Raw genomic sequence first — 24,272 nt, forward strand, 5'->3', positions numbered from 1 at the left:
ACAACTTCTTGTAGAGAAGTGACCCACGTTATAAAAGCTCAGCCTGTCCCCCTGTCAACCAGCCCCATCTTGAAGGGGAAGAGGAATAAACTTCGTATTTCAGAGAGGAAAAAATCCCTTTGGGTGAAACAATAACACCTGCCCTGATGTCCTGTGAGCTTCCAGCGCCAGTGCGGGGGGGTGGCTCGCGCACAGCCCTGACCTCGGCAGCTCCTCTGAGCAAAGCTGGGCTGCACAACCCCGAGCTATGTGCCGCGGTGGGGCCGGCGCGGTGGGGCCGGCGCGGTGGGGAGCCCGGTGCTGCAGGTGCCGCCAGGACTCTGGCCGTGCAGGCACAGTGTCCGCAGTGCCCGGCTGCAGCGAGGCGTGGAGCGGGCTGTTCTGGTGGGTGCAGCCCCAGGATACCTCCCACCCCTTTGGAAACTGTGGTGCTGCAGCAAAGGTTGCCATAAAAAGTGGTTTAGGTCTGAGACTATTTTATATGTGTGACATTAAAAAATCCATCTCCTGACAAACTCATTTCTGCTTTTTATTCTTTGATCCTTTCCAAGATCTTGGCTTTTGTTCAAGAAAGGGCTGTATTTTATAACTGGAGGTTGTATAAGCCAACAGAAGGCTATAGCATTATAGAAACTCCAACATCGTATTTACATCCAACACTTGAGATTAAAATAGCTTTTCTGAAACTGCCATGAAAATCTGCCAATAGAGACATAAAGTTTTATACACTTACCTTTTCCACATTGGTTGAAGATTTTAAGGAAAGAAAACAAAACCAAGTTCTAGTATGCGGTGCATTTAAACATTGAAGAAACACCTGAACGCTTGCAGGGCTGGAATAAACGGCTAAGCAAAGCTTTATGAAAGGACGATCTTGGAATAGGCCCCTGTGCTGATGGAGGGGGCACTGTTTGGAAAAGAAAATTCGATAGGCATGTAGGTTGCTCGGGTTTCTTCTTTTTACTCTGGAGTACAGCCAGCCCCTGACACTGGAGGGCTCAGGGAGCAAAACGGTGCAGGCTGCGTCCTGCGCAGCCCGCGGTACAGCCTCAGAGCATCCCGGCACACCGTCAGACACGTGTGGTGGTCTGCGCCTCATCTCCTTGGGACATTTCCAGGATACTACAGCATATAAATCTTCTTTTCATGGCATTTTTTTTCTTATTATTTTTTTTTTTCTGCATTGGACATCGGTACCAGGCACTTGGTAAGCTGGTGAGGTGGCAGTGGGACAGATTTGGGATGCGGCTGGAGCGGGAGCGGCATGCTGCGGATGCCCTCTGCTGGCGTCAGCGCCGGGACCTGCTCACAGCGACTCCCCCGCACGTTTGTAGCCTGTTTTTTCCTTTTGCTAATTTTGCTTTATTGCTTCTGCTTATGCCCCGCAGAAGGGGAGTTCACAGCCAGCATCTCCGTTTCTTCCCAGGTGCTCGCTGTCTCCTTGCAGTCAAGGGAAATGCAGCGTTAGGGCCGTGCCCCCTCTCTAAATGCTTTGAATTCCTTGGGGAAGGGGGAAGCCGCCAAAGCTCAGCTGTCTAAATTTTCCAGGTTTTCTCTTGCTGAAATCTCAGCCTGGTGCTGAACTGAGCTGACTTTCATCCATCTTTAGTTAAGGACAAGTCCCTGGTGCCACTTCATCAAAGCTGCAGTCTTTGACACTGAGATGCTCAGGACGTGGGGTGCTGGAGCAAACGCAGGTGGTGGGGGAGCCCACCTGTGGCAGGGGTACGCCACCATCGGAGCTGAGATGTGAGTTTACTGAGGCAGGAGGGGTGGCTGCTGGGCAGGTACTGCTGGGTAAAGGTGCCCTGGTGAGGCCACATCTGGGGGGCTGCATCCAGTTCTGGGCCCCCCAGGTCAAGAAGGGCAGGGAACTGCTGGAGCAAGGCCAGCGCAGAGCTGCCAAGGGGATCAGGGGCTGGAGCATCTCCCTTGGGAGGAAAGGCTGAGAGACCTGGGCTTGTTCAGCCTGGGGAAGAGAAGGCTGAGGGGGGATCTCATCAATGCTTATAAATACCTGAAGGGTGGGTGTCAGGGGGATGGGGCCGGGCTCTTTTCAGTGGTGCCCAACGCCAGGCCAAGGGGCCACGGGCACAAGCTGGAACACGGGAAGTTCCCCCTGAACATGAGGACAAACCCCTTCCCTGTGCGGGTGCCAGAGCAGGGGCACAGGCTGCCCAGAGAGGCTGTGGGGTCCCTTCCCTGGAGACATTCACCCCCCGCCTGGACGCGGCCCTGTGCCCCCGCTCTGGGGGTGCCTGCTCACGCAGGGGTGGGACGGGGTGAGCTCCAGAGGGCCCTTCCAGCCCCCACCAGTCTGTGGTTCTGTGCACAAGCTGGGTAACCCCAGTACCACGCTCCAGCCCCACAATGGACCTGATCCTCCCGCTTTCCTCCTCTAGTAGGTGACACCCACCCTGGGGACCTCCTAGCCCAAGCCCAGCTGGTCGCAGTCAGCTGTGCCCCCCTTGCCTGGGTGCCTGAGGGCAGCAGGAGTGTCTCTCCATGGTGTGGAGCTGCTTGAGGGATGTCATAACGCGTCCATCACAGGCATGTGGGACCCTCGTAGGAAGAGCCCCGAGCGGCTGGAGCGGAGGGCAGGCAAGCTGCCACATTGGCATCTGCCGCCAGCGCGGGGGCACGATGGCTAGGGTGGGCAGTGAAGCGTGGTGGCCCTGCTCTGGCAGCCCTTTCCAGAGCTGCTGCTCCTCTTGCAGCCTGAGATCTGATTTCATCCACCTCTTCTCCCTGGGATGGATTATTCCTGTGCCAGTGCTCATTGCCAGGCTTCAGGGAGCTGCCTGGCGTTATGTGCGTGTTAAAGGGCAGGAGAAGGATTCTCACCCAAAAATGTTTGGTAGTTTATGCAAAGTGCTGGGAGAGGTGCAGTGGGGGGTGCAGACAGCCCCACTGCGTTCCTCTTCTGCCTTTGGGGTGTTGTAGCATCAGGGTAGCACCGGATCGGGGCTGCCGTGCCACGGCTTGTGCTGCGGGTGGCTCTGGGTGGCTGGGAAAGCGCCTTTGCCACGGCAGCAAGCATCCACCCTTTCAACCGTCCACTCCTTCCCCTCCAGAAAAATCAATTTGGGTTTATCAGGCAATCCTTCGCCTGCTGTGTTTGGTAGTTATCAGCATTTATTTTATTTCTCTGTGGTTTCAGGGCTGCAGAAGGTGAAGGAGTGCTTTCATTAACCAGCAATTGATTTCTCATACATCACTAATACTCTTCCTCTTTTGTCTTTTGGAGGACAAAACCCAAAAAGGAACCCAGAAATCAAAATAACCGTTGGTGCGGGTGCCCCTCATAGCGAACAGAGGCAGATCAGCCCACTCTGGCCTCCACTTGCTAACCAGCTTGGACGCAAGGTCTCTTTTGGATGGGGCAAGCGAAGAAGGGGACTCGGGGGGGGCGTGTGAAGAACCGGCAGCAGCCGGGTGAAAGTCAGCTTTTGTTTGTTGCGGTGCTGCCGCCTGGGTCAGCCCTTAAAGCTGAGCGGAGACGTTCTCCTCGGCATCCGCCTGTGCCGCTGACACCCCCGTAGCCGCCGTTCCAAGCGGCGTGGCTGATGCTGCCCCCTCCGCCGTGGGGACGGGTGCTCCTCGGGGTGTCCCAGCGCGTGGCTTCGCGGGGGCTTAGGGCTGCGTTGGTGGGTGGCCGGAGGGGGACTGCGCAGCCTGGTCCTCATCACCTTCCCCGTGGCTTGGCAGCGGCCGCCGGGAGGAGAGAGGTTTCTCTCCAATTACTCACATCAGGCTTTTGCCCGCGCTTGGAGCTCTGTAAGGGGAGTCTCAGGAGGGATTAGCATCCAGGAAGGAGCACGGCTCTCTGCTGGGTACCTAAGCACCATTTGCTACAAATAATAATAATAATCAAGGTGGGAGGAAGCTTATTTAGTCCTGTGTGCATCAGCATGGTGTTAGAAATGTGCCTCCTTTTCAGTGGAACTGGGTAACGTGATGCCGATGAACATCCTATCAGCATAATAGGCTTCTCCTAATCTCATTGAAAACAATTAGCAGAGCTCCGGCAATCAAATCAGGTGCTGAATTGAAAAACCCTGATGGGATTCTCTTGAAAAATAACAATGGTAATGAATAAAGGATGGAGGATTTTTCACTTACACCTGCAGCATGCTAATAAAATGTGGGTCAGCTCAGAGGTGCGGGACCTTTTCTAAGAAGCAAAATAAGTATTGATACTGTTTCTGCCTTAACCTAATGTTTCTGGAGCCAGGGGTTGCGATGAATGTTAATAGTGTTTGTCTCTTTAGACAGGGCTTTTCATCCACTGTCTTTTTACAAGGGAGATCAGATTTATTATCCTCATTCTAGAGCTGGAAAGGGAGGGAAAGAAAAGGAAAGCAGCTCAGGCAGTTGCGTGGGGCTTGAGGAGGGAAAAGCGGATGATGTCCCCAAATCTGAGTCCGTGCCCTAGGCGCCAAGTCCTTGGAGATAGGTCTTTATTCCTGGACTAAACATGGTGTGTTTTACACATATAATGACTTGTTCCGTAGAGATTGAAGCGGCAAAGGGTTTACGTAAGTCCAGAGGAGTGTTGTGGAAGGTGAAGACACCAAGTTAAAGAATATTTGGAAAGAAGGTGGCCTTTTCTTTGTACTGTAGAGGTTTACATCCAGCCACAGTCTCTTCTGTAAATTAGAAGTTGCTTGAAAATTGTCTTTTCTAATCCTGTGCACATACTGTTTGTACCTCTATGCTGTCTTCTTTACAGGTGTTTTGTCTGAATTCCTACAATTATCTGACACTGCACGTATGCGAACTCATTTGGTTTAGTAGTTACGGTCTTTCCTTGCCCGGAATACTTTAGCGATAGCAAAGGCGTGGATATGAGTGGTATTTGCTCATCTGGCTGCGACGTATTTTGCCTAATCAAGCCATCTCATTCCCACTGTCTCTGGCATGTCGTTCCCTGCTCTTCAGAGAAACTGTTAGTGAGATTTCTGCTTGCTTTCATGAGTCCCTTTTTGTTCTGCCCTGGATTTAACCCTCACTAGTTTTGCCCAGCTCAGGGGGTGGTACCCACCTTGCACTGCATGTCTCTGAGGGCATAAGATACGTGCAAATATTTGGGAAAGCAAGAGCATCCAACCTCAGTCAGCGAGTTGTTCCTGCTCCCCTTCGCTGATGCATGCTGCCTCCCAGCACCCAAGTCGCTACTCGTAGGAAGAGCTTGAGCGACGTGACACCCCTTTCTGACGCCTGTAATTACCTCTAGAGGTTTAGTCAGGCCATCGCTTCACGTCGGTGCTGCGGAGCGGTGTAATACTGAGCGATGCTCTCCAAGCTATATCATGCAGGAGGGCAAGTGAGGTGATGATAATTGTTGCTTCAGCCTCTAAAAATCTGTCAAGCCATGAATATTTCATGAACACTTTGGTTGGTGTACTGGTACACAAGAAATAGCCATTATTACCGGGATAGAGCTGGCCAGAAATTTTCCAGCAGAATTGGTTTTTGTCAATAATTACTCAGTCAACAGTACATTTTCCTGGAGCATGTTTATTTTTGTCAAAATTGTCAATGAAAGATTATCTAAACACACTCTTTTAGAAGCCAGGGTGCCTTGTTGCGCCTTTGTCTTTTCGCCTCCCCTTTTAAATCAACAATATTAGGAATTCTTTTTCAAGGTTTGGTTTTACAGGAAACATTGACTTTTTTTTCGTTCCAGCTCAGACCATAAAGGGAGGTTTGAATCACGCAGCTGCAGGGCAAATGCCGGCACACGGCTTGTCCCACCTGGCTTCTCTTGCAGGGCAAGGCAGACCTGGGGACCAAGGGATGCTCTGCTGACACAGAGAGGCCACGACAGCCCTTTGATGTGCGAAGAACTGTCGTAAGCCCCCGCTCATCAATGCTTTTTCTACCAAGAAGCAAGGCAGGAGCTTCTCAACTACAGTGCTCCATCAGATAGCCCGTCTCCTGCAGGCAATAGGCTGGAGGCATTTTGAATGTGATTTACATAAAATGCATCTTTTCCTCTTCCTCCTTGTTATGGACTGCAGTCTCGGAGACTGCTGGCAGCGTACTGGTTTCAGAGTATATTTTATACCTCCAGCAGACATGTTGGGAAATATATGGAGGCAGCAAATCCGTACTGGATTTCCGTGTGCGTGTAATACGAATGAGGAATGACCTGCTGTTTGTTGCAGGAAGACTTATGGTCCTGCGTGTGGTGCAAAGGCTTCAGAAGTCAATAATCTTTGCATGTTTGGTTTGCACTTGAAATGAATAAGTGGTGAGGAAATAATTGTTGATATATCTGAAAGGGAGCTTGAAAAAAGAAATGGGTGAGCTCTGGAAAGGGACTCATGGCATTGGCATTTCCAAGGCTGGGCAAGGGTGGTAGACCTGGGCATTAACAGCAGTTTGTGCATGAAGTGTGGCTCTGAGGCTGACTGTCACCTGGTACAGCAGGATCAGGAGGTACCAGGGCTCAAATCCTGGTTGTGTTTCACACCCATGGGGTGTTTCACGCTCTGGTGGGGCAAGACTGGCCCAGTATTTCCAGAGGACCCAAACTCAGTCACTGAAATCCTCATAGCTCTGGAACTGGTGTGACTCGGAGACTTAAATACACATCTAAAAGCATGTGGGTGCACTTTGGAGGTGCGCTAAGAGCTCTGGAGGCCTCACTGAGGCTCTGTGATGCACCAGGCACCTGCAGAGCCCATCCTGGTGGTCCTCAGAGAAGATCTTTTGTTCTGTTGTCCTATCGTCTTTTTGCCCTCTTTATTTCAGAGTTCGCACCTTCCCGAAAGAGTCCCACCTGGGCCATGACACAGTCCGAGCCCTGATGTACTACGCCCTGAAGGTCTGGAGCGACATCACACCGCTAAATTTCCACGAAGTGGCAGGTAACAACGCCGACATCCAGATAGACTTCTCCAAGGCAGATCACAACGATGGCTATCCCTTTGATGGACCTGGTGGGACAGTGGCGCATGCTTTCTTCCCTGGAGACCATCACACGGCAGGAGACACCCATTTTGACGATGATGAGTATTGGACCTTCCGATCATCAGGTATGTTGGGGTGGGAGAGCTGCAGCTGAATGCATGTGCTCCCAGCTTCCCTCTTCTTTGCTGGTGGCTGGAGTGGTTTAGCCTCTGCTACACCTTCACCCCAGGCTTGCAGGTCCCAACACCTTCTTGGGTTCTCCATTCAGCCTTGCTAGTGAAATGACAGCAGCCAGCATCGAGGACCTTCTATGTTCCTGGAGGCCTCAATGATATCTCCTTGTTTCTCCCCATCATATCAGCAATTGCAGAGCTCCCCATCAGCCACCCCCAGTCCCCGTCTCTTCTGGGAGCTGGAAGGTTGGGTGTGTGGCTGTTGGAGCTCTCGGATGGGGACTGTGTTCTCTGACTTCACCATCTTTTGCATGTCTTCATTGCCACGTGCCCTTGTTTCCTATTTTTAAAGCATAGTTATTAGCTGACCTGCCTGGGAAGGGCTCTGTGGTCTGCAGGGAAAAAGCTCCCTGTGAACGCTAGGTTTTTCTGCCATCTCGTGTCTATTACCTGATATCAGTACGGTTACAAGTTACAGGGTTTTTCTTTTTTACTTCATCTCGTCTGGCTAGAGCAGAGTTTTAATAAGCTGAGGGACTTTTAGAAGCAAGCATTCCTCAGCTGTGCAAGCCATCTGCGGGGATCAGGTCCCCAACCTTCGTGTCGGGCACGTTTCGACAGAAGCGTCTCCTCTGCAGTCGCCAGCTGCTAATTTACTTGTCACACCACCTCCTCCGCCAGCCTCCCAGCAGGCTCCTGCTGCCTCAGCTTAATGATTTCGTTTAGACCTAATCATCTTCTCTGAAACCAGCTAATACCTTCTTTCTCCCCACTCCTCTCCTCCCTTCCCATGAGTTGACCTCCATCCATCCCCGCTGAGTGTTCATGGGCAGGAGGGTTCACCAGACGTGCTGGATGAGGTCAGGGATTAAGGCTAAAGGTCTGGACGGGCTGATTCTGCAGGATTCAACCTGCTCCTTGGTTCATGATGCTGTGCAACCCCACCTGACGTCTTACAGGGAAGGAAAAAAAAAAGTAGCAGCTCTGCTTTGCAGACATACAGGGCAGAAGCAAGCGCTGAGGTCTGGTAGCTTGCCGTAGCAGACGTGTTATGTGATGAAGCAAGGAGTGGTGCTCGTTTTAGAGCTGGTGGTTGGGAACGCGCGTCGTGAAACAGCCTCGTGTGGAGGAGCGGGCTCAGGGCTGGCGGCCCTGCAGGGAGGATCCCTCCAAGCATCGCCGAGGGACGAGGGGATGAGCCTGATGGTGAGAAACCTGCCCTCTATTTTGAAGGTCTTGGAGCTATCCGAGCTTCATCTTTTATTTATTTGTTCTCCCAAGTGATTCAAAAATAACAACTTGGTAGGTGATATAAAAATATCCCCAAGGTTGTCAGTTTGGCATTAAAATGTCAGAAAGCATATGTCTTGTTCTCTTCTAGTGCCGGGGAAAAAGGCGCATGTTATAAAAATCCTGGCTGTTTACAGACACTGTAAATAACAGTCATCAAGGAAAAAGCAGAATTCAGTAAATATATCCCCCCCAACACCCTGAGCCCTGTAGGGAGCGCAAAGGACTGTGCAGGATCAGCCACGGCTGCTTCTGCACGACGTCTCCTTTGGCCCCGCGCGTGTCTCGGGGAACGTGGGGCTCCCCTGAGCTCCGTGCAGACCTCAGCTTTCCAACCTCACTGCCTTTTCATTACAATGCTTGCAGTCATGATCTTTGTAAGAACCCTGCTTAAAATCATTGCCACGCTCTGGTATTGCTCGGCAGGGCATTGCTGTGCAGCGAGGGGCAGCAATTGCACGGGTGCTTTGCCCAGCCGGTCTGGAGCTGGGTCATGGGAATGCGCTGAGCAGGATCAGTCCCATAGGGCTCCTGAGGGGAGCTCTTCCTTTGCTTTGGCAGCAGTGGTGGAGGTCTGGAAGCAGATATTAACCCCTGTTGAGATCTGACCCGAGTGCCTGAGGCGCAGGAGAAGACCCTTCGTTAGAAGGATGGGTCTGTGTGTGGGTGTGATGTGAGGCACTGGGGGTTGGACTGTAAATAAGGACATTTTGGGAATGAGAATAGAGTAGAGAGAGCCCAACTGGGGACAAATTTCATCAGAGGAGGTAGCAATGTTCTTAAAGTCTCCCTGATGCCCAGTGTGGTGTGTGAGGATCAAAGTTTCTAAAGGAGCAGACCCCAGAGCTGCAGATCCTCCAGCAGAAGGTGTGGAACGGGAGAAGACAGGCAAGTCCTCTGGAAACGAGCTGGACGTGGTCACTTGCCCCTTCTGCCGTTCCCTGTCAGCGCAGCAGTTAGATGAGCAGGGTCGGTGGCTGATGAGCAGGTCAGCAGCTCTGCATTTGTATGCGTGCAGGAAGGTGTTCGCCGTGGATTTGGCCGGGGCGGCAGCGCGCAATGCCAGCGTTGTGCGGGCGGGGAGAGCCCAGCCGAGCACCGCGGGCAGGCGAGCGCTGTGGGCACTCACTGGTTCCTTGGCGCGTGGCTTTGCTCATTATCGCAGCTGTTGACGAGCTGCTGGCTAGTGGCTGCGGAAATTTGGTATTCCAGGCATCGCAAAGACTGTGTCCGCAGCTGCCGCAGGGCAGACGTGAGATACGGGAGGCGACTGCAGCTCCTGCACCGCCAGTCAGCGGGGGTGACGGGTGGTTGGGCCGAGGTCACTGGCTCGGCTGTTTTTCCAGCTCTTTCTCAGGTGCCATCAGTGGGTCTGGGAATAAGCGGGATGATCCCCAAGCCTGTGTGGGGCTGAGGACTCACACTGTGGCCTGATGTCCGGCTTTCTTTCCATTTTCATATGACGTGCTTCAGTCTCCTTTTTCCAAATGGAGAAAATTTCGTTTTCAAACTTCACCTATTCCAAAGCTTTTTTCCCAGTTTATCCAACATACACCTATACCTTCTCTTGCAGCCCTTACAGCCCACCCAGACCCCCAAAATACAATCAGCCTGTAGTGACTTCTATTTCAATTTTGTCCTTATTTCCAGACACTCATGGGATGGACCTATTTGCTGTAGCTGTCCATGAGTTTGGCCATGCCATTGGCTTGACCCACATCTCTGCCATAGAGTCTATCATGAGACCCTACTACCAAGGTCCGGTGGGGGATCCTCTGAAGTATGACCTGCCTTATGAGGACAAAGTGCGAATCTGGCAGCTCTACGGTAAGTTTGTGTCCACCACCCGGCTATGGCCCGTTTCTGCCTCAGCCCACGCTGGAATAGCTGTTCTCCAGGGTGAGTGGAGCTGGTGGGGAGGATGGTGTACCCCTCTACTGCTTCTTTGTCTTTATGCATAGGAGTCAGGGAATCTGTGTCCCCCACAGCCAAACCTGAAGTAAGCAAAACTGATGACCATCCTATCCTGCCGGAGCTGCCAGAGAACCGCTCCACCGTCCCGTAAGTCAAGCTCATTTCTTTTCAGCTGTCACCGATGTTCCTGCAAAGGGCATGTAGTAATGAAGCTCCCCTTAAGCATCAGTACCTTTCCTGCCCACTCTGGCTTTGGTTTTTCCCTCTGGACCTCTCGTCTTCTGGAAAACACGCACACACGCGTGCACACGCAGAGTGCTCTTTCTTCCTCACCTCCCCTGATCATCTCCTGCAGATGCTGTTGCTTTTTTCAAGCAGTGTGTGTGGCGACTGGCCAGCCAGCCCACAACTGCAGTGGTTAAGAGCCGGGACAAGTGATAGTTGCTATCTATCCCTTAGCTAATTTTTATCATTCAAGGCATGCCCAGAAATTCTGTATCATCTCGGAATGCTTTGCAACTCCCTAAGACTCAAAATTTTCTCGTGTTAATGGAAATTTGTCCCCATCACCCTCAGGTGAACTCATCCTTGCTGAAATTTTAATCAAGCTTCCTCTGCAGTATCCTGAATTGTGCAAGCATAACTTACCTAAACCTTTCCACGGTGAGCAACTCCCTAATGTACCTGTGGGGGGGAATATTGGAACAAGTGGAGCGATACCCTGACTCCAACGCAGGTTTGCGCTGGCAAAGGACTGCTTACGCTGAGTGTCATCAAGCAACCAGCGTGCCCTTATTAAGGGAAGTTCTGGATCTAGCTCATTAATTAACGTCGGAGTTACCAGATTGTTGTACTACCAGGGCAGCAGGGCACTTAAGAAGGGACACTGAACAAAAAGGCAGGAGTTCGTGGTCACGCACATTTTTGCCAGGTACCATGAGCACCCCAAGCGAGAGCGGCAGAGGTGGAGCCGGCCACCTTCACCTCCTCGTCTGCCCCTATCTGGAGTGTGACCTTGAGGAAGTCACTTCACCTCTCTGTGCCTCAGTGCCGCATCTACTAAGAGGGGGTAACAGGACTGAAGCATGAACAGACGGATTATTCCTACAGTAATGCGACCAAGAAGAATCTATTCTTGAAAAAATATCCCTATGCTGCAGTAACTTTTCCCATCCCAGCACCTTCTTCACCCCGCTTCGCCCTGCTTGGTGTGATGCCCACAGTACAGGGGTGCAGAGCACCGGCTCCTGGCGGAGGTGTCCCCGCTGCCAGGGGTTGCAGAAAGCCTATGAGGGTCCTAAGGGACCCTTTTCCTTGAACAAGTTGAATGCCATTAGTCATCTTTCTTCCTGTGTAGCTTCTAACCGAGTTTGTCCACAAGGCTCTGTATGGCCGTGCTGTGACCTAGAAACGTGAGAGCGTTTCTCCCTGCGGCTGTAGGAGACCATCGTCTCGCACCGGCAGCAGGAGGAGCAGGACGCTTGTTCGTGCCAACCCCTTCTTCCCACCCTGTGTGTGACTGGGAGGGTGGACGGGGGGCTCACCTCCACATCTGTCGGTTTGTGCCCGAAGAGGGCTGTGAAGCTGGTGCTGGCATCCCAGCACAGCTCTTCTATCAGCAAATTAGATTTATGCTTCTCTGGCACCCACAGCAGCTTTTCTGTGCGTGTTCCCAGCAGCCCCTCCTTGTCCTTCATCAATCATCATTTCTCACATGGGCTTTGTAGCGCTTTCAGCCGTTCATACTCTGTGCCTTTCCCACCCCCCGTATTAAAAGCAGCTCAGTATCTCAGCTGCAACTTGCCTGCTGGCTTTCACCACATATCATATGGCATCGTCTCACAGGTGGCATCATCTCCCTCTGTTCGTTCTCCTCTGCTTTCTGCTTTGCAGCTCCATCACCTCTCACTGGCATTTTGGAGCTCAGCCTCAGAGCAGCGATGTCCCCAGCTGCTGGGGCGAGATGCTGCTTGGCTTTTATCCGCCACGTGTCCGGGGGCAGCCGGCCAAGCTGCTCTGTGCCACCAGGGAGCGGGAAGCCAGCTCTGCTCTCACCAGTTACGCTGGCTGGTAGATGTAGAGCGTGTCCTCGCTTGACTCCCAGCGATGGTCTCCGGTGGCCCAGGGAGCGTGTCTGCTGCAAAGCTGTCCTCAGGCTGAGGCTTGCCCAGGCTCGCCTTGGAAATCTCCGTGCACGTGGCTGGGTTTGAGCACGAGGAACGACAGATGGGCGCGGCCTGTGGTGTTCTGCTGGGGGCTCTGGGGGCAGGGGAGGTGGGGGACACTGGGGAGGACACGGCCCCTCGCTGCCCACCTGGGCCGTGCTCACCTGGGCATCTCTCCGCAGGCTCAGGCGGGATGTGCCCAACAGATGCAACACTCACTTTGATGCAGTGGCCCAGATCCGGGGAGAGGCTTTCTTCTTCAAAGGTAAGCAGCCCGCTGCCAGCGGTCTTTGCGTGTGTCACCCTGCAGTGACATTGGTGTGACAGTGCAGCGCTGCAGCAGCGGTGTCCGACAGGCCGGGGCAGGCGATGAGGATAAGCTGGCTCGGGGTTTGCAGGCTGCGGGGCCCGCAGCCCCAGGCAGGCGCCTCGCATGCCACTGACTCCTTTGGGCTCAAATCAAAGGGCTTAGACCTTTAATCAGCCCACTGAGACTGAGGAATAAGGAAATCTTAATGTCAATGTGAATCCTGCCTCCGGTTCAGAAGGAAACTGCCCGGCTCGTGCCCGGTCCCGTTCCGTGCAGCGGAGGAGGTGCCCACGCGGGCGATGGCAGGCGGGGGGTCTGGTGTGTGGTTAGGAAGGAGAGACCAGTGGAGAAAACACACCTGCCCACATCACTGCCGAGCCTGGCTGGTGTGGTGCCCACGAGGGACATGTGTCCGCATGGCTGCCCAGGAGCAGCTACTCTGCCCCGGTGAGGCCACATCTGGGGGGCTGCGTCCAGTTCTGGGCCCCCCAGTTCAAGAAGGGCAGGGAGCTGCTGGAGCAAGGCCAGCGCAGAGCTGCCAAGGGGATCAGGGGCTGGAGCATCTCCCCTGTGAGGAAAGGCTGAGAGACCTGGGCTTGTTCAGCCTGGAGAAGAGGAGGCTGAGGGGGGATCTCATCAGTGCTTATAAATACCTGAAGGGTGGGTGTCAGGGGGATGGGGCCGGGCTCTTTTCAGCGGTGCCCAACGCCAGGCCAAGGGGCCACGGGCACAAGCTGGAACATGGGAAGTTCCCCCTGAACGTGAGGACAAACCCCTTCCCTGTGCGGGTGCCAGAGCAGGGGCACAGGCTGCCCAGAGAGGCTGTGGGGTCCCTTCCCTGGAGACATTCACCCCCCGCCTGGACGCGGCCCTGTGCCCCTGCTCTGGGGGTGCCTGCTCCAGCAGGGGTGGGACGGGGTGAGCTCCAGAGGGCCCTTCCAACCCCACCAGTCTGGGATTCTGGGATTCTGTGAGCCAGGGTTTAATGTTTCCCTCTGAAGCAGCCGGGCTGGTGATGATCTAGCATGGCGCTTTGTACCGTGCTCTGATCTGTTGCACCACACTGCCCAAGCGGACAACTAAAATGTGATATTTGCACTATCAAAGTAGAAATCTGGGTCAAACCAGCAAAGCAACATCAGCTCTCCACTTTTTTTTCCTGGATGCCTCCAACTTACCTTTCCTCCCACGTTTCGCCTTCCCTAATGCCACTTGCTGTGCATCGCTCAAAGACAACGTGCGCGCGATTGCAGAGCCATCTGGATCTGTGTCAGCAAACACTTGCTGGCAGTGTGTCCCCGGGGTGCCCGGCTGTCGATGAGGATCCCATCGGTGCTTTCTCAGCTGTACAGAGCCCCTCTAGGCTGGACTCCACAGGCTTTCTTTTCCATCTTGGAAAGGTTGAAAAATGCCCACTGGGCGCTTCTTTCCATCCCTGGCCACCATTTGGCCGCCCCAAAGCCATCCAGCAGGGAAGCAGAAACATCTCCCCCGGGGATCAGGAGCAGTGTCCGGGTGTGTACAACCCAACTGGGTGTCACAGTGTGAGTCTCGGGTCATGGGCAAGAACAGCAAAAGGGCTCCAGAGAATTTGATGTTGTCTGTGCCCTCGGGGGAGCACAATACAGAGGCTGTTCCCCTGCGGTATTTGTTCAGATGCTGGCTCCAAAAAGCCACAGTGAAGAAGGGAAAATAAGAGACGAGAACTGGCGTCCAGGATAAATGGCTGTCTGTCTTTCAGAGGGGGAAAAAAAAGATGAAATCTAAAGGGAAATCCAACTCAGTGTCTATTTTTGGATATATTTATTGTGGGCCAAAATGCAAACGTAAAGAGCACAGTATCAGTGGGTGCCAGCTGCGTGGCTGCCTTTGGAGCCCGGGACCTCCCTAGGAGCCCCCATCGCTGCCACCAAATCATCCCGGGCACCAAGGAATCAGGATGTCACCTCTTACAAGGATCAGGATGACCTCCAGTGATGAGCTCCCTCCATTGATGCACATTTTGTCTGAGCTGATCCGGCGGATTCCTCCCCTAGCTGGAGAGCAGCCTCTCCCACCGCAAAGACACCGGATCAAGCTCCCCAGGGCTCCCAGGCTTGTCGTATTGAAGGCAACAGCGGGTTCTCCGCGCTTTGGGAACGCCGCTCGCTTTGATTTATGTGCCTCGCTACAGACTCCTCAAGTTTAAAACAACTTTGGCCAGTGTGTGTGTTTGCGTGGTGCGCGCAGCAATCTGGCCAGAGGCAGCCGAAGTACGGAGAACGCGGCACACAGCTGGGATCAAAATCACCTGGTATTAAAGAAAGCAATTGCCTCAACCCATGATCCATATAAAACGAGACGCTCGGGACAGCAGGACTTTACACTTAGCTTTCATCCTGCTCAGTTTGCCAGCTCAGTGTGTGGTTTTAAATCAAGCTTTTTAAACAAACATGGGGTTGGGATTTTTTTTTATTTTTTATTTTATTATATTTCTGCATGCTACTGGCAGCAATTCCCCCACGGATCTGGCTTTGGCTGATGATCATCCACGCGACCACAGCACTCTGGCGAGCAGGCTTGGCCGTGACAAAACACAAGCACGGGCAGACTGGGGCTGTCGCGTTAGCCATTCCTTGCTACTTAATTGCTATTTTTTCCTTGCTTTTTCCTGATGGCTTATCAAAAAACCATCCAAACTAACCAACAGCCCAGGCTGTGCCTGACTTTGAGGGTAGATTTAAAGCTTGCTGGCTGCAGGTGCACACCCACTGAGCCCATCGCTTGCAAATGGTTCAAATGTCAAAAGCACTGGGGCTTCCCTCCGTGTCGCAAATGAGCCCAGGGTACTCCAGAGTTCAGAGAATCTGCTAAAGAATGAATTATGTCAAGCTGTATTTCTTGTTAAAAAAGCGAAAATCTGGCTTTGTCTAGCGTCTCGCTAATTAGAGATGCAGAGATCATCTTTATTTAATTACATGTGTTTCCATCGATGTACAACGGCCACCAAATTTGAATCCTTTTTTTTTTTTTTCTAACGTTCTTAAAAAGAATCTGTAATTATGGCAATTCCTACCACATTTGAATGTATTATTCATTTGTGGGTTTCGGTCAGATAGAGCAAATACGCAAACTGGAGCAGAAGAACAAGAATATCATATAAATCCTTATAATTAGAATAAAAACCCCTCTCTGCAGATGTTTAAGTGTTAGAGTTTTGCCTCCTGCATTATTAGGCTAAGATCCAATTTCCATAAAATTTTAAAAGACAGTGTCACAATCTGCTGGATCTGGGTGTCTTGAATACAAATCTGAAGACGCGTCTTTGGTTTCTGTCGCTTATCCCCCCCTTGGGAATCCGTGCAAGAGCAGACGTAAATAACTTGCAATAATTTCTAACAGGTAATAACAAATACGAGACGCAGTTAGGAGCTGGCTCTTAGGCGCCTTGCTCCGGCTCAGATCTCACTGTGTGGAGCTCCCTCCGGGGAGAACGCAGCACGAAGCACGCTGCAGAAACTCAGGCTGAGAATCCCTGAGATGGTGCAGAGCGTCGGGTTTTGATTTGCCCCTAAGATCATTAAGCAATTCCCCATAAGGCTCCTTCGGCAGGAAAAAGTTTGGCATCCTTCCCACAGAGGACAAACCTGTTTCCTTTTCCAAAATATTCCAGAAATACCCCGAGCCAAACTCTTTTTTCTAGCTGGGGCAGCATCGCTGCAGATGCTGAAAGTGTGTCTGCTTACACCACCAGTACACTTGGCCCCGAGGAGCGCCGCAGGACCGAGGTCCCCTGCTTATCCTGTGCCTCAAGATGGTACCAAACTCCTTAATTATGCCTCCTCCCCTCCTCAACCCCCTTCAGTTTTATTAATACAGTTTCCTCCTCCTCTATTTTCTTAATCTCTTCATTAAAAAAAACCCTTTGATATTTCCACGTTTTGTCATACCATCGTACACATTCCTAACCACGCAAGCAGCTGGGCACCCTGTGCACAGGACGCTGCGGGTGCTGCAGGAGAGGAGAAACAGGCATGGTTCTTCGGAGGCTCTCGCTGAAGGCTGCTGGTACCTGGTGTAGCTTCAGCCGCCAGCTCCCAGGAGGTGCCGCGCAGAGCAGTGAGGGAGGAGCGGGAAAGGCTCCTCTCGCCTGCTCCGGCTCAGCGGCGCACCTTCACACCGCGGCCAGGAGCGTAACGGCTCCAGTGCAAAGTCCAGAGGATTATTTTGATCCTGAAAAGAGGATTTCTATCTAATGGCTGCCAGGAATAGAAAGCACCAGCAGCTGCAGCTGCTGCTGGAAAGCGGGACACCTGTAACTCAGAGCTCCCATCTCACGCGCTTTGCTTTCTGCTGCCGCCGCGTGCCCGGTGCTCATCTCCCCGGCGAAGGTGGGTTGCAGTGTGGTTCAGTAATGTCCAGTCTGTTCCTCCAGGCAAGTACTTCTGGAGACTGACTCGCAATAAGCACTTGGTCTCCCTCCAGCCGGCTCAGATCCACCGCTTCTGGCGGGGCTTGCCGCTCAACCTGGACAGCCTGGATGCGGTCTACGAGAGAACCAGCGACCACAAGATCGTCTTCTTCAAAGGTAAGAGCGAACGTAGTGCTGGAGGCAGCACGTGTGTCTCCGCGGCGTAGATCCTAGTGCCAAGGTACCTTGGCAGAGTTCTGACCTCTCCTGCAGGCAGGAGACGTCGGCGTTAGCCGATGAGCATCTCCCAGGGCAGGTCCCAGGTCTGTCATCCATGAGCGAGGCCAGGAGAAACCAGCTTGTGGGGAGGGCAGGTGAAACATAGCAGTCGTGTTCCCCAGAAAATGAGGGAGATGTCACTGAAGAAAAACTGCAGCCAAACCTAACTGAAAGCTTTGCTTTTCAAGAATGAAATAAAAGCAGGAACCACCCACGCACACAGTTTACAGGTTTTGCGTTCCTTCTTCAGCCTTTTTTTAGTATTTGTTGCTGAGAAGTGAAGAAGCTGCAGGGAGGACAAAAATGAAAACATACATGTGTTTATTAGATTATATATAGTGCATAATATAACATTCACGTATATATGCAATGCGATATGGTGTATATATGTGTAGCATAGCTACAGATGACACGTACAAATTACATTTCTGTTACTATTTTTTTCTTAAAGTGAGTGTTACAATCCTCTCTTTTTTAAAAAACATCTCACAAGTTCTTTTCAGAAGAACTGGGGGAAAGAGATTAGCTCGTGGTTCCTACAGAAATGTCCAAGCCTCCTGCGAACTGTCCATCCGCGCTGGTTAGATGCTTCCCATGTGCTGAATGTCACCCAAGCCTCCGGCAGGCCCCAGCTCTTTCTGAAAGGTCGTGCGCTTGAAGAGCTAAATCCATCCCAGCCCTCCGTGCTCCCTGGCTCTTTGTCTCCCGACCGCTCTGCTCCGAGCGTGGTGCAATTACGGGTTTCAGAAGTGCTGAACCAAGCGCTTCTGAAAGCAATAATTTGGTTTCAGTTCCTCTAGCAAGGCTGGACAAATGGCTGACACCCTGCACAAGCCTCTGCGCTTGCAGAAGCGTTTCCAAGCGCAGCCGAAGCCCGTCCAGGCTGCCCATGCGCTGAGCGCCGTCGAGCTCTGCCACGCTCTGCGTCCCCCCAGGGACCAACGTGCAAAAGGCTGCCGCGGGCGGGCAGCCCGCCCTGCTCTGCTTTTCTGCTAATCTGGAGGGAACGGGGCCAGCTGGAGCACGGCAGCCCTTACGCCTGGCACCAGACCCTCCCCGTCAGGTCTGCAGACCACAGCGGCACTTTGCTCCCTTCCTTCCCTTCTCTCCCTGCTGGGGACGGACAGACCTCCGGCAGCTCAAGGCCAGGGGCTCCCCCTGCCTGCTGGCTCAGTTTGGCTTGCAAGGCCAAAATTACAGCTCTGGCAGTCTTTCCCCTGCAAGGCAGAGCGCTCCATGCCCACACATGATGTGTGTGTTAGTCCTGCCTGGCTCCTAAGATTAAACTTGAGATTTTCTTTCCAGCTATAAAATACCATCTCATTCTTTCCCCCCGGTGCTGTTTCATTGATCCCTGGACAGAAACCAAAGCGCACAAATTACCCTGGCCTCTAAGGTCCTGCTGCTGATACATGGGCAGCCGTTTAAGTGCCTCTTCAGATTTTTCTAGAAAACCGAGGCAGAAAAAAGGCTCATCTTTAAAATAAGTTGGGTGATGCCCAGAAGGACGGTGCAGGTTCACAGAGAGACACTGCACAAACAGAAAAGCTGCCTTGGTTAGAGTGGTTAGAGTGGTTAGAGTATCATGTAGGAATTGGGAGAGCTGGGTTGGAAAATTCCTGTTCTGAGTCCTCGTGTGACTGTGGGCCAGACATGTTGTGCTTCGTTTTCATCTGAAAAAAAAAAAAACAACAAAAACAACCCATATTGAGATTTCTGTCCTGCCCGGGGTATGGCCAGAGCAGGGGGGTGGGGGTGGCTATGTAGAGTACACCTGAAGAGCAGTAGGCTGCTCACATGGGGTTTGTCCAGCCCCTGTGCACCCTCCTTACATCCCTCAGAATTCACAGGTCCTGCAGCCCAGCTGGCTCTGAAAAGTGCGGCGATTTCTCTTCCAAAGTGGGACTACACTTTGGTTCTCAGCAGCCGAATCGCAGGCGGATGGTCCTCAATTTGCCCACAACGGCTGCATGTAACTTCCTATTTCTTGCAGAGGGATATCAGGCAGAAAACAAAGAGGCAGAAAAACAAATGCCACCACCAAATACATAAAAGCAACAACTGTACGAATGCTGTCGGTGTATTCCTGTCCCCAGACTGTCACGCCTGCAGCAGTTCAGGAGGGAAGCACGGCTACGATCCACGGAGAGCCTGACACAAAAAAAAAAAGCAACTATGCAAAGATCAAGGTTCCCCACTGGGCTGCTGCCTTCCCATCCACATCCTTCACCGGCAAGCGCTCGGTCCTGAGAATTGTCACGGCAACAGATAATGAAACAGCAGCTCGTCTGCGGGGGAAGGCTGGTTTCGGCTGTGAAACAAATGTGATTTTGCTTTGTGCTTCTCTCCTTTCCGCAGGAGACAGGTACTGGGTCTTCAAAGACAATAACGTGGAGGAAGGATACCCACGGCCCATCTCGGACTTTGGTCTGCCACCGGGAGGAATCGACGCCGCTTTCTCCTGGGCCCACAATGACAAGACTTATTTCTTTAAGGACAATCTGTACTGGCGCTACGATGACCACGAGCGGAGGATGGATCCCGGGTACCCTTCAGAGACCATCCTGTGGAAGGGAATACCAAGCCCTTTAGATGATGCCATGAGGTGGTCAGATGGTGAGTCCATATGCTGGTTCAAAAAAAACCGCAAGAAAAAAACCCAGCGCTTCATTCGCCCTTGAGCTATAGCCCCTTCTACCGTGCCTGCTGACATAAACTGCTCAGCCCCAGACGGGATGATGCTTTCTGGTGTCTGAAAGCTGAAGAGGGAGGTAGGCTTCCAGCCAGAGCTCCCCACGCTGATCCCTGCAAGACGTTGTGTTTTCAAGCAGGCAACAAAAATATCCTGGGGGCCTAATAATTTGATTTTATTAAAAGAACACATTTGATGTTGTTTTGCTGTGATTTTTATCCTAATACGTGCTGGTTTTCTCTTCACTGCATTTGTTGTCGTGGGATTTTTAGCTAGATATATGAGGATGTGGACAGAAAATATATTAAAGGAGGTGTTTTTGCCAGAGTTATGGCTTATTTTCCGGGGATGAGATTCCTCAGTGGTTTCTTGTCCCTGAAAAGACCACAAAAAATTCTGTCACAGGAGATGTTTAAAACGAGCCATTCGCTCACAGCAAAGTGGCACTTCCAGGTTTTATTTACCGACAATCTAACAGTGCAATAACAAATAAAGCAGGCAGAGAGGAGGGACATTTCCAGAGGCTGTTCAAGCTGAATGCCTGAAGCTGTTGAGAGTGACCGGCCATCCATGTGCGCAGAAGTCCTCCACACACATCAGACCTGCTTAGAGAACTCACAGCCTCCCAGTTCAGAGTGGAAAAAATGCACCCAAGAGCAGCAGGGTCCCAGGGCCCTGCCAGGCTCAGGTTATTTATCTGAGCCCAGGGATAGCAGCACGCACCCCAGGTCATTAACAGGTAGGTGAGGTCTTCTCCAGCCTTACCGTGCCCTGCTACAAGACCGGCCGCTGACGGCCGCTGAGAGGTGTGTACCGTGTGTCCAGCTGTGCGGCCCTCGCCCCGCATGCCCTTGGTACCGGGGGGTGCCTCTGCTCTAGGACCCGCTATAGACGAGACCACATCTCACCACCCGCCTCCCATCTGCCTGGTGGCTCCTGCCTGTTGTGAGAGAGATCCCGGCTGGGCGTAGCCTCATCTCTTGGAGCAGCAGCCGCTGTGCTGCTGCAGCGAGAGAGGGTATTGGCACCAAGCAGTGGTAGCGCATCCTCTGCTCCCCTGGGCTCAGCTGGGGTGGGAGTGCTCCTCCGCTGCTCCAAGTGCTCCTGTGCCCTTTCCACTGGGAAGGGCGCCCGTCGCCGCTCATCTTGCCTTTGGGTTTTGGTCTCTCCACAGGTGCAAGCTACTTCTTCAGGGGCAAGGAGTACTGGAAAGTGCTGGACAGTGACCTGGAGGCCCAGCCTGGTTATCCCCAGTCCATCGCTAGAGACTGGCTGGTGTGCAGCGACATGCAGTCCGACTCCCCAGAAGCAGCCGGGAGCAGCAGGACTGGGGCACGCTCCAAACCAGGGCAGCATGACGAGAGCCGCTCGGAAAATGGCTACGAGGTCTGCTCCTGCACTTCGGCCTCCCCGTCCCTCCGGGCTTGCCCTGTGCTCAGACTGTCAGCCGGCCTCGTGCTGACGAGCGTGTGGACAGCAGCACTGATGTGTGCAGCCCTATGACACCCCATCCCACAGGCGAGGCAACGCCACGGTGCTCCAGGGAGGGGAGGTGGATACGATCTCGTGATGCTAACTGTCGCAAGCAGAAACACATTCCTAGGAACATGCCAGTGAAGGGTTTGAATTCTCCATGAGAAATGAACAGTGGCTTTTGGGTTTTTTTTCTTTTTAATTTTAGTTTAAAGGTCTAATAACAGATTTTGAGTTCTGCACCTCCTTATTCCCCCATCCGGTTAAAGATGAGAGCAGCCTAACGTTGAATTTAGAAATGTTCCATAGAGATGTGTTGCTTTGGATGTTTAAATGCAGCAAACGAGGGAGGGGAGAGCTACTGCGGTTGAACGGGAACAGGAGAGATGCTGCTGAGACAGATGGCAACATCCCGGAGGAAAGGCAGCAAGGCCATAGGCGAGAGGCGGTAGCTGTACGCTGGCACAATGTACACATCCTATTGGATGTACTAGGTAGAAAGAAACTTTGACTCCGCTAAGATTAACTGCAAGGTGATCATTTTACTGTCAAACCTGCTGTGGTCACTGATGTCTCGGTAACCTGTATCAGTTTCTACGGGTCAGAAACACCTTTGCCTTTCAGAAGGCAGTGCAGCTTATCTTTGTATCCGAGTCATTTGAATTTAACAAATTCTCTAATAAACCTTGGCTGCCTACACAGAGATCTCCCAGTCCTCTGCCAGACCAAGCCTGCCACCTGCAGTAAGGTGCTGACTACTGAGGCTCGGGAGCAGCCTCACCTCTATGCAAGGAGCAACCTTGCTGCGTGCAGCCAAATGAGATGCAATTACACCCACCTCCCCAGCCTAGTCCCCTCTTGGAATTCCTCTTCCAGGTTACTTTACATTTTGGGAGGGATCAAGATGTATCGCATTCGTTTGAGACCGTCATATACCTGGCTGTGCTGTGGAGGATGGGCCAGAGTGGGGAGGGATGCTGCACAGTCAGCCTCAAACTCTTCTTGGTGCCTCTGCCAGGAGTTTGGAGTGACAGAAGCAAGGTCAAGTGCTGCGTTAGGATGTTCCTGTTTTGTTTTTTTTTCTCACTGCTAATCCTTTTCTGCAGTATAATTTGGGCATCTGAGAGTCCTTCAGAGTGGTGAGTGAGAACCTGTGCTAGGAACTGCAACAGAGATGTCAGGAAGGCCAGGGTCTTTCAGTCGGCTGTTGTCACGGGATGGTAGAGAAATGAGCAGCAGCCACTGGGACACGCTGTTCTGCTCTGCCCTGCTTCTGTAAAGCTCCTACAGCAATGCCTCTTGCTGCCTCCGCCAGGCCCAGCAGCAGGCAGAAAGCCGCAGGCAGTGTCACTGTGTCATCGTGGGACCCACGGCTGCCTCCCCTGGCCCAGGTGCCTGCCAGGGCATTTGCCACGGGGCCAGGCATAAGGCAAAGACCTCCATGGCACAGCAGGAAAGGAAGGAGAAGTGCACAGTTGCCTCCTCATAGGAAAAAAAAAAGGTCACCTTGAGTTTCCCTCTCTGCTGTTTGTATTTTTAAATAATCCCAATCATTCACGGGGTGCAGCTGTTAGGACGATGTGCTAGTGTGATTTTACAGGGCACGATTCAATGGAAACCTCCCATTAAAACCATTAAATATCCTTTTAAAATACAAACCAAAAAAAAAAACCTCACAGGTAGCAGCTCCTTTGGCTGAGTAAATCCGCCTCTGGTGTTCCCACTGCATCAATCTGGATCTGCTCAAAGCAGCTCCCCCGTCCCACCGCTGCCGGCCAGGCCGAGCGGGGGCTGCAGGGGCAGGGCGTTGTGAGTTGCCATCACGGGAGATGGGACTTTCCTTCGGGTCGCATCTCTTTTCTTCCTCTCCTCTCTCGAGTAGAGAAGATGTGGCTTTTAGCGCTTGCTGGTGTGACACTGCATGAAGGTCAGCATGTTAAAGGTTCCTCTTGGAGATGAGGCCAGGTAGGAGCACAGCATCTCGGGGAAAACACCCCCTCTCTTTTTCTTCCTCTTTTTTTTCTTTTTTTTTTTTTTTGGGTCTTCCTCCACAAAAGAAATACCCAGAAGCTGCACCTGAAGGATCAGAGGAGGCAGGGACGTGACTAGCGCTGCTTCCATGGCTTCTCCGGCCCAACCAAGGAGCCTGTTGTGGTGACAAGGACCGGGGACCCTGCAGCCATGCTGATGTGGTCACCGTGGTGCTGGGACCCACGCTAATGGGATGTCGCGTTAAATTAAGTTTATTTAACATGGGGGGACTGTGATTTATAAATAAAGCCTGTGGAAAGGCTTTCAATACACCCTTCTCTACTTCAAATTATGGATTTTGCTGATGAGAAATGGAGCAGGAATCAGGGCTCCACTGCTGCCAGATAACCCTTGGGGAGGATGGAGAAACACTGCTGTCTCCTGGTGTGTGGCTTGCTTGACCGATCCCCCAGCTGCTGGCAAAGCCACCCTGCCGTTGCCATCAGCTCCGGATGCGGCTGCAGGAGCCTCAAGCTCCCCCCGGGATAAAAACAGGAGCTGGAACATTTCCCTGTCAAGGTCACCGGTTTGGCACGGGGCTGGCTGGGCTGGGCTGGGGCGTGGGGAGCAGATGTCTGCGCACAAAGACACTGTCATAGCGAGTGTGCTGGTGCTCAGGGTGCTGCATCGTTCTCCC

The 24,272-nt window shown here is 52.5% G+C and overlaps 1 protein-coding gene across 2 annotated transcripts in view; it reads left to right on the top strand.

Annotated features, from left to right (window-relative positions):
• The window catches only part of MMP17 (matrix metallopeptidase 17), a 70,344-nt gene extending 46,341 nt beyond the window's left edge, over positions 1 to 24,003 (top strand). The window contains exons 4-10 of one of the 2 annotated variants that reach the window (XM_064466457.1): positions 6,760 to 7,043; positions 10,032 to 10,208; positions 10,343 to 10,442; positions 12,643 to 12,725; positions 17,185 to 17,337; positions 19,798 to 20,055; positions 21,306 to 24,003. In XM_064466457.1, the coding sequence (XP_064322527.1) occupies positions 6,760 to 7,043; positions 10,032 to 10,208; positions 10,343 to 10,442; positions 12,643 to 12,725; positions 17,185 to 17,337; positions 19,798 to 20,055; positions 21,306 to 21,634 (1,384 nt within the window). In that variant the 3' untranslated portion in view covers positions 21,635 to 24,003. The remainder of the gene's footprint in view (positions 1 to 6,759; positions 7,044 to 10,031; positions 10,209 to 10,342; positions 10,443 to 12,642; positions 12,726 to 17,184; positions 17,338 to 19,797; positions 20,056 to 21,305) is intronic. The other variant, XM_064466458.1, reaches the window with a different exon arrangement.
• The last annotated feature ends 269 nt before the right edge of the window (positions 24,004 to 24,272 follow it).

The sequence above is a fragment of the Phalacrocorax carbo genome, chromosome 15 (genome assembly GCF_963921805.1).
Source record: "Phalacrocorax carbo chromosome 15, bPhaCar2.1, whole genome shotgun sequence".
NCBI lineage: Eukaryota > Metazoa > Chordata > Aves > Suliformes > Phalacrocoracidae > Phalacrocorax > Phalacrocorax carbo.